The sequence below is a fragment of the Aspergillus glaucus genome (genome assembly GCF_001890805.1).
Source record: "Aspergillus glaucus CBS 516.65 unplaced genomic scaffold ASPGLscaffold_5, whole genome shotgun sequence".
NCBI classification, from domain to species: Eukaryota; Fungi; Ascomycota; class Eurotiomycetes; order Eurotiales; family Aspergillaceae; genus Aspergillus; species Aspergillus glaucus.
Window position 1 is genome coordinate 1,049,267 of NW_019170457.1, and position 14,335 is coordinate 1,063,601.

The 14,335-nt window shown below is 51.2% G+C and overlaps 7 protein-coding genes across 7 annotated transcripts; 2 read left to right on the forward strand and 5 right to left on the reverse strand.

The window, feature by feature from the left end:
- Nucleotides 1-27: 27 nt before the first annotated feature.
- ASPGLDRAFT_121529 (DUF2417 domain-containing protein) lies at nucleotides 28-1,664 on the forward strand (the record flags this gene model as incomplete). The annotated part of the gene is made up of 2 exons (XM_022540249.1): nucleotides 28-192; nucleotides 243-1,664. 2 exons carry the CDS (start codon nucleotides 28-30, stop codon nucleotides 1,662-1,664), a joined length of 1,587 nt encoding a protein of 528 aa, XP_022403398.1.
- A 440-nt stretch (nucleotides 1,665-2,104) lies between these two features.
- npl4 (nuclear protein localization protein 4) lies at nucleotides 2,105-4,352 on the reverse strand. Its single transcript, XM_022546052.1, has 5 exons — nucleotides 4,208-4,352; nucleotides 3,994-4,124; nucleotides 2,510-3,938; nucleotides 2,333-2,444; nucleotides 2,105-2,225 (listed from the first exon to the last, which is right to left on the reverse strand). Exons 1-5 carry the CDS (start codon nucleotides 4,304-4,306, stop codon nucleotides 2,218-2,220), a joined length of 1,779 nt encoding a protein of 592 aa, XP_022403399.1. The 5' UTR covers nucleotides 4,307-4,352; the 3' UTR covers nucleotides 2,105-2,217.
- A 381-nt stretch (nucleotides 4,353-4,733) lies between these two features.
- Nucleotides 4,734-5,730, reverse strand: pst2 (putative NADH-quinone oxidoreductase Pst2). The gene is made up of 4 exons (XM_022546053.1): nucleotides 5,644-5,730; nucleotides 5,506-5,591; nucleotides 5,053-5,449; nucleotides 4,734-4,999 (listed from the first exon to the last, which is right to left on the reverse strand). The coding sequence occupies exons 1-4, from the start codon at nucleotides 5,668-5,670 to the stop codon at nucleotides 4,898-4,900; spliced, it is 612 nt and encodes a 203-aa protein (XP_022403400.1). The 5' UTR covers nucleotides 5,671-5,730; the 3' UTR covers nucleotides 4,734-4,897.
- A 431-nt stretch (nucleotides 5,731-6,161) lies between these two features.
- yth1 (cleavage polyadenylation factor RNA-binding subunit YTH1) lies at nucleotides 6,162-7,243 on the reverse strand. Its single transcript, XM_022546054.1, has one exon. It carries the CDS (start codon nucleotides 7,037-7,039, stop codon nucleotides 6,275-6,277), a length of 765 nt encoding a protein of 254 aa, XP_022403401.1. The 5' UTR covers nucleotides 7,040-7,243; the 3' UTR covers nucleotides 6,162-6,274.
- Nucleotides 7,244-9,207: 1,964 nt separating this feature from the next.
- On the forward strand, nucleotides 9,208-10,472 carry ASPGLDRAFT_121068 (glycoside hydrolase family 18 protein; the record flags this gene model as incomplete). The annotated part of the gene is made up of 4 exons (XM_022540204.1): nucleotides 9,208-9,395; nucleotides 9,455-9,479; nucleotides 9,532-9,766; nucleotides 9,820-10,472. 4 exons carry the CDS (start codon nucleotides 9,208-9,210, stop codon nucleotides 10,470-10,472), a joined length of 1,101 nt encoding a protein of 366 aa, XP_022403402.1.
- A 135-nt stretch (nucleotides 10,473-10,607) lies between these two features.
- Nucleotides 10,608-11,821, reverse strand: ASPGLDRAFT_121050 (asparaginase ahrA; the record flags this gene model as incomplete). The annotated part of the gene is made up of 2 exons (XM_022540200.1): nucleotides 10,608-11,581; nucleotides 11,644-11,821. The coding sequence occupies 2 exons, from the start codon at nucleotides 11,819-11,821 to the stop codon at nucleotides 10,608-10,610; spliced, it is 1,152 nt and encodes a 383-aa protein (XP_022403403.1).
- Nucleotides 11,822-12,161: 340 nt separating this feature from the next.
- Nucleotides 12,162-13,674, reverse strand: ASPGLDRAFT_44564 (DUF3712 domain-containing protein). Its single transcript, XM_022546055.1, has 4 exons — nucleotides 13,488-13,674; nucleotides 13,002-13,417; nucleotides 12,822-12,946; nucleotides 12,162-12,772 (listed from the first exon to the last, which is right to left on the reverse strand). Exons 1-4 carry the CDS (start codon nucleotides 13,637-13,639, stop codon nucleotides 12,488-12,490), a joined length of 978 nt encoding a protein of 325 aa, XP_022403404.1. The 5' UTR covers nucleotides 13,640-13,674; the 3' UTR covers nucleotides 12,162-12,487.
- Nucleotides 13,675-14,335: the final 661 nt, after the last annotated feature.

A 14,335-nucleotide genomic window follows, 5' to 3' on the forward strand; every position in this document is an offset into this window, starting at 1 on the left:
CTGAACTAAGACCACTTACGCAGCAAGATGGTTTCGCTTTGGGGCAAGAATAACGATAACGGAGGCCGAGAAGAGCAGCAGGATCATGAGGAAGATGAGCAGCCAGTCACTAGACATCAACAGGAGGCAGATGAGCGAACACGGTTGCTACCACGAGATAACCAGGCTTATCTGAGTCCTGATGATCCTGCCGTGAGTACTTCACCACTGTTCAACGAGTATCTAGCTGACTCTCTGCATAGGTCTCCCCGTATAACATCTGGGGCATTCGAGCTCTACGAGGATTATCAGCCTTATTCCTCGCCATCAGCTTCGTCTGGTGGACGTTCCTCCTCGTGTCCCTCTTCGTCAATCCGCCAGTGTTGCACACGCGTGGCTCCGGCTTCTTCCCGTTTGCCTATACCACGTTGACCACCGGATACCTCGTCATCGCATTGTTGTTCTTCTCCATTCCGTCGAAGCCAATGACAATCTGGGGAGCCATCCTCTCAGTCTTCCTCCTCGTCGACATGTGCATCATCCTCGGAGTCCCCCGTCTCCGTGTCGAAGAAGGATGGGTTGGAATCGCATCGGTAGTCTGGGCCACATTCATCGCCTTATTCAATGTCATCCAAAACCACTCTGTCGGATGGGGCAAGCGCGAAGAAGAAGAACGACTCACAGGCCGAGAAGAAACCCGCCGCCCCCTCGGAGAATGGGTAGCCATCCTGGTCGAAATCGTCATCATGGGCGTCCTAGCCATCGTCTCCATCCTCTTCACTCTGACCCTCATCCTCCGCGCCCGCGACGCCTCCCTCGAAGCCCCAGGTAAGAAATACCTTGTCAACGGTGACGCCTACCAAGTCCACCTAACCTGCATCGGCGACACCTCCAATAAAAACGGCAAGGGCGACCCAATCCCCACCATCCTCGTCGAAGGCGGCGAAGAACCAGTCGAACAATCCCTCCAGCCCTTCATTGACGACGCGTACCAAAACGGCTCCATCCAGCGCTACTGCTACTGGGACCGTCCAGGCCTCGCCTGGTCCGACAACGCTCCCTCCCCGCACTCCGCCGGAATGGCCTCTGACGCCCTCTCCGAGGCTCTCGCCTTAGCCGGCGAAGAGGGACCCTGGATCCTTGTCTCCGCGGGCGTTGGCGGTATTTACAGCCGTATCTTCGCTAGTCGCCATCTCCTCGAAGTCAAGGGCTTCCTGCTCATCGATACCCTGCACGAAGACCTCCTCAAGGACCTTGGCAGGCCCGGCCGCGGCTTCGTCATCTGGCTCCGGGGAATCATCTCCCCGCTTGGATTGGACAGAATCGCCGGCGCAGTCTTCAAAGGTTGCTCGCGCGAGGACCGTGTCTTCGGCCGCTCCGCGTACCAAACCGGTAGCTTCATCCGCGCCAAGTTACAAGAGAACCTCGCCGCGCAGACGATCACGTACTCTGAAATCCGCACAGCGCAACATGTCCAGATGCCTGATACGCCGGTTGTGGTTGTTAGTTCTGGGACGGAAGTCCGGAGGAATGACCAGTGGGCGAAGAAGCAGGAGGAACTTACTAAGATTACGGATAATTTGAAGGATTGGGATATTGTTAGGGGTGCGCCGCATGAAGTTTGGAGGGCTGTGGAGGGGAGGGCTGTTTTGGAGAGGAGGTTGAGGGAGTTGGTTGAGGGTTGATTTTCTCTTTCCATTGGAGTAGGATTGTGGTAAATTGTAAAATGTTTTTGTTTTGTGATACGTGATTTATGCATAAAATGTGTCTATTTTGGTCACGGAGAATTGGCGTCATTGTACATTATGTTCTTCGATGTTATGCTATGTCCATTAATACTTCGCTACATCGCAAGCAGTAACACTACAACCAAGACCACGAACAATGAAGTAAACCCATTTTTCGTGCTATACATGAGTTAAATCTATATTACCCAGGAGACATGCAGTTCTCATGCAGGGAGGAAAAAGGAAAGATACTTGTTGCCCTAGCCCTTCTTCAAGCCCAACCACAAATCACCGTGTACGAAACAATTTCGTGAGGATATAGTAGGGTATGGAACTAAAACATGATGATGGATGTCGCTCGATCGATTCGGAAGGCAAGCATTGTACCGTGATAGGACCCTTTCTTTCTTTTCTTTTCTTTTCTTTTCTTTTCTTTTCTTTTTTTTTTTTTTTTTTCGAAGAAAGATAGGGTGAACAAAACGAAACGGCGAAATCGACCCGTCACTCTAGGCTAGCTCCCTTGAACCTCTTAGCAAGCTGATCGCTTTCTGTCTTTGGTGACTGGGACCTGATAGAAGGTGGGAATGGGCGAGGAGGTGACCGGGGCCGCTTAGGGGGGCGCTCACCACTTTCCTGAAGGATTGTAACCAAAGTCGCCCATCCGGGGGTGTTGATCAGTTGGAGGCCCTCTGAGGGGGAATGGGATGTAGCAACGCGGCAAAGGAGGGCTTCTTCGTCCTGTTGGAGTGGAAACATGTATGTTAGCGAAAACCCACGCAGTCCTGCCCTATGTGTCGCCTTACCTTGCTAAACGTGGACAAAGAATGAAGGAAGCATAGAAGATGGAAGTCAGATACAGCGAGAACCACCTTAGCGGGATCACCACTGGAAACTAGCTTTTTGGCAATATGACTCAACTCCTGGCTCTCGCCAACAAGCGCGCGATTCTCGACAGGGAAGGTGTTCTCGAGGAAGAGAGGCGATGGTACCGTTGGGAAACCGTGCGTGAGGGTGACCAGAAGGAAATCCACTGGGAAAGATGGCTTCGCGTTCTGCTGAGCGCTTACGCCGTATTCGTTGATCTGTCGGTAGAAAACCTCGGGGATATACCGTGCTTTGTTGTCGGGGTTGTCGTCTTCTGACTGCACGAGCATGACAGATGGTTCTGCGGAGGGTTCGATGATATCTGCTCGCACCATCTCGACCGCTGAGACCGAAGCCTGATAGGAACTAATCGTAATGGCTCCCTGGTCATCACCGCTGAGCACACAGGTTACGAAATTCGAACCAAAGCGGCCAGTCCGGCTCCATTTCGTTGGTTTTGGATATTGAGCCTGCAGCCGGGAAGCAAAAGCAATTTCCAGAGACGAGAGAAAGTAGGAGTCCACATGGCGCTTACAAGCCACAGTCCCGTCTCCTTGACCAGCGTCCAACAAATCTGTGAAGATAATTCCAACCTTTTCAAGACCACACATACGCGCAACTTCATCCACCTCCTTCTCATCTTCCCATTCCTGAACTGTCACACCGTCAAGCTCGTTCACCTGAGGCGGCTCATATATGGCTTGCACCACTGCCTTGGTCCCAAGTGGAACTTCTGTGTACTCCTCGTAGGTACCGTAGAGGAAACCCAACCGCTGAGCCCCCGAATTCCGCCAGAAGTCCAGAAGTTTGTTAATCAAATCCGGTGTAGCAAACTCCACATGGTCGACCATCCGGAATTCCTGAGGCTGCAAACTGATCGCGCTCGGCTGACACTTGGTGCAAATCCCCTCAGGCCATTGCGGGTGACCGGACGGACAGTCTTGTCTTACACGGTAGAACGGTTCGTTGAGAGGTGGCATATAGGAGCTCCCGGATTCGGGTTTGTTGGCGGCGGCATTGATTTTGCGCAGGTATGAGTGGAACGATAGATGCTTGATCTTCTTCTCGGCTAGGTATTTCGGATCGTAGGGTTCGAGGGGCATGCAGTAGTCGCACATACCTTTAGGACCGTGCCTGCACATTTTCGCATCCCGGTTGCGAGGAATCTTTCCATCTTTCTTGTCCAAGTTGTTATCGAGCGGCGATTGCTTAACGACCTCCCACGGGTTTTTGATCGCTTGCGGGCGGATACTGATCGTCTCTTCCTGTGTCAGAGGGGCCCCGTTCAGACGCTGGGTGGTATCAGACTGGGCATTTCCCTGCTGTGAAGACTTGTCTTGATAACCAAGGAAAAGCTTGTCTCCATGGCTTCCCAGGTATCAGCACACCGCATCACTTCCTCCTCGCCCGCGTGAAGACTCACTTGAGGCCAACCTGCCCAACAGAGACACCCTCCAAAGTATTTAGTAGCCTCTCATCGCCACCGGTTCCGATCGGTTTGTTGGAAAGGGCAATCGACGCAGATTCGACGTCTTGGGGTAGTTTCTCGACAATCTGACCACCAATGAAAGTCAGCAACCCATCGATCAACCTTACATCTCTCCCCGCGAGCGCAATACTGAGCAGGAGAGCCGTACCTTCTGCTGTAATGATGGGAACTGCTCCTCTGGGCTGACGTTCAAGCGGAACTGGCCGTTGCGGCTTTCAAATCGTAGGACGATCGGCCTAGAGGCCATGTTGGAGGGTGTTTAGGAGGAGAGGGGGTTGCAGGAATATATACTGTGAAGGATTTCGCGAATTTCAATGGCAGATCAAATAAAAGAAAGGGTATTTCATGGAATCATGATAGAAGATGTCAAGCTGTGAGAAATGAAGGCAGACGGAGAGCTCTATCGTCATCGCCGGTGATACACCGCCTTACAATACGCCCCGCCGCCACAGTGCCTAAGGCATGCTATGGTATTTGCTACTACAGCTACGAAATGGTTTGCTCCAGACTCTTTTCCTTATTAAACAGCGTATGCATTTGATTTACTAAATTTACTGAGATGATATATCAATATTATCATATCCTCATAACAGAGGCCAAAGCAAGAACAAACAGACAGAAACAAAGAGCAAAGGGGTATCTTGATCAAAAAGCCCAATTAGAGAATAGTACACTTCCTAGGCAGACCACAAGGCCCCTCCTTGCTCTTCTCCTCTTGCTGCTGAGTGCCTTGTTGCTGCTGGCTGTTCGAAGCAGGCTGGGCAGTCTCTTTCTTAGCCGGCTGAGCTGTAGGCTCAGACTTGGACTCCTCGGGCTTCGACTCGCCGCCGCCATGCAGTCACGCGAAGTTGACCTTGGCAACGTGCTCGTAGAAGGCCTTGCCCTGGGCTTCGGCGATCTCGAGCTCGAGGGGAGTGGGCTGGCGAGAGCCATCGGCACCCTATGACATATTAGCATCTCGGTTATCCACCCCAATAGAGAAAAAGAACTTACAGCAAAGGTACCAGCACCCCAGGCGCTACCACCGTGGATCTCGGTCAGGTTCGAGAGCTGAGCGAAGGTAGTCTTGTAGCCCAGAGGGACGTAGAGGAAGCCGTGGTGGGCGAGAGTGCTCATGGCAGCAATGGCGGTCGACTCCTGGCCACCACCGAGAGTACCAGTGGAGACGAACAGACCGGCGTACTTGCCCCAGAAGCCACCAGTGGCCCAAATACCGCCGGTGCGGTCCCAGAAGGTCTTCCACTGAGCGGGGAAGTTACCGTAACGGGTAGGGATACCGAAGAGGACGGCATCGTACTGGAGGAGGTCGTCGGGGGTAGCAATGGGGTGGGCGGACTTGGGGGGAGCGTGCATCTTGGTGAGGACTTCCTCGGGAAGGGTCTCGGGGATCCTATTGAGTTGTTAGCTTTGGCGTTGGAGTGCGACTGAACTTGAGTATCAACTTACTGGTAGATGTCGGCCTGGCCACCAGCAGCCTCGATACCCTTCTTCTCAGCCTCGGCCAGCTGGACGATGTGGCCGTACAGCGAGTACTAGATCGGGTCAGCGAGGAAGGTAAGCAGAGAGAGACAGGGTCCAACATACGAAGACAATAGCAACCTTGGGAGCCATGGTGACTAGTATAGTATCTCAACGGAGCAATTGAGGAGAATTAAAGTGGATGATGGGGATAGAGGAGAGAAGAGAAGAAAAAGAAGGGCGGACGACCCATGATATATAGGGAGCCCCTCATCTTGTGTTAATATTAGTGTACAGCAGCAGTGAAAAAGAGAAGCTCAGTAATCGATTACAGATGCCCCCACTACCCACTTCCAACTGGTTCCAGAGCTTGATGGTTGACCAATCAGATGCGGCACGAGGGGTTAGTTGATTCTTACAGATATCTGACAAATGGACCGAAACGGCAATTCAGCATAGCAAACTCGGGATTGGGGATTATTACGGATGATCTGACAATGGCATATGCGGTCTGTCCCTGCTCTTCTCAGCTTACTGGCGCTTATATGAGATTATGGAATGATGGCTAAGAATTAGCTGTTCGCACGCGGTGCCGCCATGATGTCATGAACAGACTCCTCATCTTCCGAAAATAGTAGTGGCATGGTATTCCTCCAAGGTAGCATAGAGTAGAGCATCAAAAGTCAATTTCTGGGTATCTCTAAATGAAATCAATCTGCAAGCTATGCTGCTCTCCATACATACAACCAGAACCCACTCAGCCGCGCCCCCGACCCCGAAACCGACCACGCATAAACCCACCTCCCCGACCCCGTTCATTCCTCCACTCACGCTCCCTCTCCCTTTCGCGTTCCTGCTCATCCCGAATTAAAGATCGTTCCCGCTCCAACTCCTCCTCCGTCTTCTCCACCCGCAATGACGGCCTTGGCAAATGCTCGTTCCAACGCGGATGACCATCGGGACACGCTCTACCGTCCGGACAGAACCCGGCAAGGTAATACTGACACAGACGTCGTCGGACATGGCGCTTCGCGCACAGCGGACCTAACTCGCAGAATCCTTGGTCGTAGTTCTCACATGGTGGAAGGCGAGCGTTCTCCCGTACATGTTGGTATAGACAATCATCGCCGTTGGGGCAGTATCCGGATCGCGTGAAAGATTGGCATTCCGGCATCCGCCGAAGGTTGTATTCGTGTAGATATTCGCATTTCAGGCCTTTCTTGCAGAGCCCCTTGAGGAAATGCTTGCAAACGAGCGAGCCGTGTGTAGTCGAAGGGGCGAGACCTGACGCCGTAGTCGTGGATGTGGTAACGCGTGTCGGAGTGGGATGGCGATCTGGACAGGCAGGCCCTAGAGGACAGTGGCCTTCGCTGTAGGCTTTGCAGACAGGGACGTCGCTGGCGAGACCGAAGCCGAAACTATTCCGGAGGAACGGGGTGAAGGAGAAATCGTTGGATTCGGGGTCGCGGGCATTGTCCGTCGACAGGATGCTGGAGGCCGCATAGCCAACGTCTGCTGCCATGATGATTCTTCTGGTGTGGAAGGTGGAAGTGCTCGTGAGATGCGGAAAGCTAGAGGGAGCCGCGTAGCGATAGCACCGCGCAAAGTCGAATTGGGCTTTTCTGCCAAATAATTATTGTAATAAAAATTTAACCAATACAGGCACAAGAGGGGCAACAGTAAGTTAAGGTCAAATTTTGCACACAATCAGAAAAACAGAGCTGTGATAGAAAACAAGATGAAAGGACAGCAGCAGTGACAGGATTAATCGTAGCCTTAATTATTAGGCAGTAGTGTCGTTACGGAAGGCGGTGGCAAATCGAATAGCAAGTCTCTGGCAGCCAATCACATATATTAAAGGTTTCTGCCAGGTTCTTCAGGCATAAATGCCAGATTTCCCTTTCGGTCTTATATACCTGTCTCCTTAAGAACCTGATGGAATCCTAAACGGCACGCGCTACAGAGTGTCATCCCACACTATGAGCCGTGAAGCCTGGTTGACATCCTCAGGTCGCCCCAACATACCGACATGGTCAGTTGCCTTCGGGCGATCACCAAAAGTACTGTATGGAGTACGAGCCTAGTAATCCCGATTCGTGTTGATGCATTGGGCTTATGGATTGGTGTATTCACCTTACAGGATATCACAGGGTATCAAATACCTATAGAGGAACAGTACCTGTATGGAGTGCTCCGGAGTGTGTCCGGCGCGGTGCCGTGTCGCCCAATTGATGGTTCTCATAGAAGTATGCTCTGGACGAGTAACTTAACTAGTTAACAGAAATACACCTGACAAATCCGACAGACTCAACAGGCTGCCTGCCACCGATTCTGATTTTCTGCCAAGTTTCCACTGCAATATCATTAGTGTGGTGGCCAATAGATTATCGATGCACAGGCCATGGCATCAAGCCACGACCTTAGCGACGACGTAAATTGACAGTCCCGGTCTACCCTTTTCATTCTCTTTCTATTCCCAGCATTGACCGCAGATTCGCGCAACAGTAGACGCAACGTGGTATGTTCGTGCAGGTAAAAGTACCGTACGGCGTCCTCCATGCTCCGTTAGGCGCACTGCGATTTCAGCCATTGCGGGGATGCAAATCGTTAGTCCATGGCCTGCATTATCCCCACACCGTCGACATCGCGTCTCCCTCTTCCAACGAGGCGCAGCAGAAATAAGCAGGAAAAAGCAAACACACCTTTTTAGAAAAGCCAATTCCCACAGAGTCACCACTGGCTTGGCTTTTGGGGGCTCTCATAGGTTCACTAATTCATTTAGTTGCGATCTGAGACTCTGGTCTGAGTCCTTTCAAATCACGATCAGCCGGTCCGGTCAAGATGGTCTGAGTAATGTCTGTTCTCTCACAGGGTGACTTGATGTCTCCCAACACGCCGTTGTTTCCGTAAGCATCCAGAAAAGATCCACATCCGGTAATTCGAATTGAGGCTGAGAGAAAAAGAAAAGTGACATCTATCGCCACGAGATTATTCACCAGAGTGAGATTCTGTACAGAAATAGTAGCATTATCCCAGCACTGATGCCTGTGGACTATCCCGGCCAAGCTTTGAATCGTTCAATAACCACGGTCACATCACAATCCTGGGGCCCTGCATCTACTCTGTATACGACTGAGGTAGAGTTGAGCGGGAGCGGGGGTTCGAGCATTTGTCTCTCATCCGGGAAAGTTGGCGATCACAATAGCCGTCCCTGTACCCCGTAGATGACGCAAAAACAATAAACAGCCTTGCCTGACATGTAATGCATGCGTGGAGTGCTGTCTTTCTGCCTGCCGTGTAGGGCGTAGAAGGACGAGCTGAAGGGCGGGGGATTAGTATTTCAGGCCTGCACGTGAATGACAGAACTAGAAACCTTTTTTTAATTCCCTAGTTTTTTCTTTTCTTTTTCCTTCATCAACCATTCTGCTGCGTGTTATTTCGAATCAGCACCAACGGTTTGTCAGGCTATAAATAAAGTCGAGCGAAAAAGCAAAACGGGAGGCCAAAAGAAAACAAAAAGAGCATCATTCCCACACGTGACGTCTGTATTGGGCAAGTACGGGTCGTTTCCTTCTCTTCCTTCAGGATTCTTCATTCTCAGCATTCTAATCTTTAAAGACAGTTTGTCCTTTTCAATTGCTATCACCATTCCCTATCTGAATTGAGTGGTCCAACCCGTCCCACTACGATATGCTATCCGGCCTCTTCCCCCACTGGCGTCGCAAAGCGGCAGAACGCTCCAGCAAGTTCAGCAGCTCTTATGAGATCCCGGTCTATGCGAATGCAGCTTATTACCCGAATTGGAGGATTTATCGGAAGCAGCCTCCTTCGTCCCTGAGATTGGGATTCGTCTCGCATGTCTTTTACGCGTTTGCTTGGTAAGTGCTACTATACTACGGAGTACACAAACAATAAGTACTAACTCTCAATTGACCAGGGTCAAGGAAGATGGCACAATTTATGTATGTCCACTTTGCTCGGATAAGTACGAGTATACACGGCTAACTGGTACAGCTGAGCGATGAGTGGGCAGATGCGCAAATGCCAATCGACGGGACCAACGGCTGCATTCGTGCCTTCACACAATTAAAACCGCAATATTCTAAAATGAAAGTCATCCTCTCAGTTGGTGGCGGAGGAAAAGGGAGTGAGAACTTTGCGCTGGTGGCTCAGAGCCAATCCCGTCTGGCCACCTTTGTCCGGACAGCGAGGGAATTGGTAGATCAATTCGGTCTGGACGGGATTGACAGTAAGTTCCCATCAACTCATCATTGTGAATATAGTGTGCTAAATAAGAGTTAGTCGACTGGGAACACCCCGCAAACCCGCAAGAAGGCTATTACTATGTCAACATGCTCGCTCGACTGCGCGAGGTCCTACCCGCTCCACGATATGTGCTGGCCACATGTCTTCCCGCGGGCCAATGGGCACTTCGCAACATTGATCTCGGCAAAGCTTCGCAATACCTAGACTTGCTTAATATTATGGCATACGATTTCTCCGGTCCATGGACGAACGAAACCGGGCACCAGGCACAGCTTTACGCACGGGGCGGTGGTCATTCTGGTCAGTCAGCTGTTAATTACGTCCTATCCCAAGGCGTGGAGCCTAAGAAACTCCTCCTTGGAATTCCCGCATACGGACGGTCATTTTTGGGTAGCAGTAAGGCTGGTCAGTCGTACTCTGGCACTGGTGGAGAAGACGGAGTGTTTGATTATGCCGATTTGCCGCGTCCCGGAGCCAAGGAACATCACGATGACAAAGCCGGGGCTGCATATTGCTCTGGAGGGGACGGCGGTTTTGTGACATATGATACACCACGGACGGTCCAGCAGAAAGCCAAATTCGCGACGAAACTGAAATTAGGAGGGCTGTTTTACTGGCATATGGCGGCAGATGCACGGGGGCCGAGGAGTTTGCTTGAGACGGGGTACAACACGTTGCATGAGATGTAATTGTACGTTGAGGATAAAATGGCGGCATGCTGAAATTTCGACGTTCGTTTGTATTCATTAGATTGATGTTCTATTCTATACCATAACTTTTCTAGTCTATTACTATATAAATCTATGTCCAACTCTACAACCCAATTAAGCGGCTGCTGCCTTCTCAAACACCCCCCGAATCTCCTTAACACCCTTCTCCTCCGCCAAAAGCAATCCCAGCAGAATCCGCGACTGCTGCGGGTTCAAGAACCCACTAGCAATCTGGTACTCCGCGGCATCACCCGTAATACCAGACGTAGGCACCTCCCCGTTAACAGTCCGATGACTCTTAACAACAGGGATACTCTTGTTCTTGACAATGTCATTAATAGCAGTGTCAAAGTCACTCGACACACCACCAGCCCCAGCACCAGCGACCACGATACCCTTAGCACCGTGCTCAACAGCCGCATACAGCAGGTCAGTCTGCATATCCTCGTACGCGTAGAGGATGTCCACGCGCGGGATCTTGTCGATACCGGAGACATCGATCTCCACCTTAGCCCTAGGCTGCGCAGGTGGGTAGAAGAAATACGGCTCGTTAGAGACTATCATGCCCAAGTTGCCCATCTCCATGGCCTTGAAGGTGTCGACAGTGTTTGCCTGGGTCTTGGTGACGAAGAAAGCGGAGGCGATGCGGTCGTTGAGCACGACCATTGCGCCGCGGTCCTTGGAGTCCTCGTTTGCGGCGACGGTGACGGCTTGCAGGAGGTTCATGGGGCCGTCTGCAGAAAGGGCTGTGGAGGGACGCATGGAGCCGACGAAGACAATGGGTTTTCCGCAGTTAACCGTGGCGTCGATGAAGAAGGCGGATTCCTCGAGGGTGTCTGTGCCGTGCGTGAGCACTGCGCCGGACATGTTGGGGTCATCGCAGACCGTCGTCTGCAGGGTGTGTGTGAGGTTGAGGAGGAGGGAGGAGGAGACATCGCCGCTGCCGACGTTGGTGGCTTGCACGGCGGCGACGTTGGCGATGTCGAAGGCCTCGGGGATGGAGTTGAGGAGCCGGTTGATGCCCAGGGCGCCGGACTCGTAGCCTGCTGTGGCGGTTTTGTCGGGGCTGGTACCGGCGATTGTTCCTCCTGTTCTTCGTTAGTCTTTTGTAGTCCGATTGGGGTTGTTGGAGGGGGTGAGGGTGGGGTACCAGTTGCGAGGATAGTCACGTTAGGGAGGGACTGGTTGAAGTGCGTGAACTTCAGACCATTCGAGTTGGTAAAGGCAGAGCTGTTGGCTGCCCGGGGGTAATGAACAACAGGCGTAGCAGAGGCCGTGGCAGCCAAAAGGGCAGAGGCACAAACGGCGGTGTTCTTGAAGAGGACCATATTGCTTATCCTTCTTTTCCTTTTTCTTGTCAAGAGTAAGTCGTTCCTGGATCAGTGACGACCCGGGTGGCTTCCTTTATATACCCATCCCGGTACTTCGTATCTACATAGTGCTTCGCTACTTCCGTATCGACCCAGGAATCGGTGCCCCCAAGAAGCTAAGAGAAACCGGCCCGGGATCGGGTGAGGCAGTGGACATTGGCAAGCCGATAGAACCCGCGATTCCTCTTTGCAGTATGGTCGATGATAATCGGTGGTTTAACTTGGTTTAATATAGGGCGATTGGAGACGAGTTGGAGAAGCCAAGTTGGGGTAGTATCAGGTACAGGAACCTTGTCACCCCGGTTTTTATGAGGTGCATTATATGGTTAATTGAGAATTATATTGTATGGTCTGACCAATTCAATTGTATGCTTTGGAAGCCCATGTAGTTCTCTAGTGACTATACATAGTCATTGAGTTACAACAATCAATTGAAAGCGCCAAGATCTCAAAATCAGGCACAATTGGAGAACTGATATCAGCCAAGATAAGCATATCAATGATATCCACTGCCAAGCCCTTCTATATAATTAACACCAAAACCCAAACGTAATATAATCCCATCCCCGATTAAAAGACTCATAGAAAACACAAAAGAAATACCCATTATTACGGAGTACAATGCTACATCCCATTCATCAATCCCTTTCCAACATCCAACGTCGTACGGAGCTCATTCGCCGCCAATGCCTCGGAGAAATACGGCAGGTCGCGGCCATGGTACACGCTAGAGTTGCCGCGGATATCCACGGGGAGCATCGAATTCGACGGAAGCATGGTGATGACTTTAAGTTTGTTGACGGTGGATCGCATCGGGACTGTGTTGTTGCCTGGGTTGAGGATGAGGTCGTCCAGGAAAGCTTGACCGATGTGCGTGCCGTTGGAGGAGAGGTCCATCGTAACGTTGCCCTGCGTTTGTTAATATGGATCTATATCATCGGTATAAAGTCGGACATACCAAGGTGAGAGCCATGACGGTCGGGTTGGGAATATACACTGTTCCCTCCGTGTTGGTTCCGTCGGCTGCATCTTTGGTCAGGATCTTGAAGTCGGTAATGTCGAATCCGTTCAACTTGTTCAGGCCTGCCACATCGCATTAGCTACAATTCGCTAGGGACCGCGGATAAAGGACACCCACCCTTGATAGTGACAGTCTTGTTGTACGTCACATCCACCTTGGGCAAAGCCCCCTCCTGCAACTTCGGCTCCCCATAAATATTCATATCAAACTCCTCATTCAGCAAAACGGCCTTTGCAAAGTCCCCAAACGCAGTCTCATTGCTGAGCTTGATCTGTTCCTCTATGTGCACAACCGCTCCATCCTCAGCCTTAACATCCGGCACCTGGGCGTTACCCCAAGGCACAGCCCCGAGCAACGATACGGCAGCCGAGAAGCCAAATATTGTTGGTTTGAATGCGCTGCTAGACCCGATGACCTGCGTCTGCTTCAGGTGGAACGATCCCGGGGATGGGTCGGTGATGGCCATGCTCGTGACGTTCAGGGTTGATTTGTTCACGTCGTTTCGTGCGATCTTTGGGTAACCGACATAGATCCTGTGAAACCGTCAGTATCCTACCCCCGCTTGACTTGATTTGTCATTGGGTAACATCAACATCGACATACACTGGAAGGGCAACCACCAAAACCACCACTACTATAATGATGACATGCACCCACCACCACTTCTTGAGGTGGGCTTTAATCCGAGCACCCACGCTGGGCTTCGGTGCTGGAAGGTCCATTTGGGAGAATTCTGTTGTTTTTCCGTCGGTCATGGTTTCTGGTTATTCGGCTGGTTTCGAGTATACACTGCTTGCTACCTGTCAGCTCGCCCACTTCCAAAATGACCCGAGTCCCACGTCTCTGACGGGATTTGTTTCGACTGACCAGTCTGCCTCGTGCCGATATACAGGTCCTCCTCTAGTATCGAAGACTGCAATGCAGGTTGAACACCGGTTGACCTATCGACCAGAGTACAGAATATCTGCAGCTCTCGAGTATAATCGCCAAGGGGCGGAACAGAAACAAAGAACAAATCAATACAGTTCCACCGGCCAATAATTAAGGCTTAAAACCGAAAGAAAGAAGGCAAGAAGAAGGAAACAAGAAGAGAGATAAAACGAATGACCTGTATGAGAAGCTTCAATAAATAATGAGACAGGAACCCCGGACCCTAAATATCTACCAGCGTCAGGTACCTGCCGAAACCTGAAAGAAAACGCAGGGCCCTCACATGCAAATAGCCACCAAAATAGGCGCGAAGAAAAAAGAAAAAGAAAGAAAGAAAAAACCCATGGATTATCTCCCGAGTAGTTTGTGTCAGTCTCACGGAGATCGGTCCCAAAACATAATAGTACACCCCCGACTGCTTATTTAGACTCCTAACTTTCTTGCGTTTGTCCATTGTTCTTTCTTTTTTCTTCTAATAAAGGGTCGAAGAAATAATACGCCAGAAGGAAGACGCGCATGAG

Coding starts and splice junctions, on each gene's coding strand:
- npl4 (XM_022546052.1), bottom strand. CDS start 4,306: ATGGCCTCTAGGCCGATCGTCCTACGATTTGAAAGCCGCAACGGCCAG. Junction 3,939..3,993: donor GTTGGGCAGGTTGGCCTCAA/GTGAGTCTTCAC, acceptor ATACCTGGGAAG/CCATGGAGACAAGCTTTTCC. Junction 2,445..2,509: donor CTTTGTCCACGTTTAGCAAG/GTAAGGCGACAC, acceptor CCACTCCAACAG/GACGAAGAAGCCCTCCTTTG.
- pst2 (XM_022546053.1), bottom strand. CDS start 5,670: ATGGCTCCCAAGGTTGCTATTGTCTTC. Junction 5,592..5,643: donor CCAAGGTTGCTATTGTCTTC/GTATGTTGGACC, acceptor GACCCGATCTAG/TACTCGCTGTACGGCCACAT. Junction 5,000..5,052: donor GGGGTGCTGGTACCTTTGCT/GTAAGTTCTTTT, acceptor AATATGTCATAG/GGTGCCGATGGCTCTCGCCA.
- yth1 (XM_022546054.1), bottom strand. CDS start 7,039: ATGGCAGCAGACGTTGGCTATGCGGCCTCCAGCATCCTGTCGACGGAC.
- ASPGLDRAFT_44564 (XM_022546055.1), bottom strand. CDS start 13,639: ATGACCGACGGAAAAACAACAGAATTCTCCCAAATGGACCTTCCAGCA. Junction 13,418..13,487: donor TTGGTGGTTGCCCTTCCAGT/GTATGTCGATGT, acceptor ACGGTTTCACAG/GATCTATGTCGGTTACCCAA. Junction 12,947..13,001: donor CAAGACTGTCACTATCAAGG/GTGGGTGTCCTT, acceptor GCGATGTGGCAG/GCCTGAACAAGTTGAACGGA.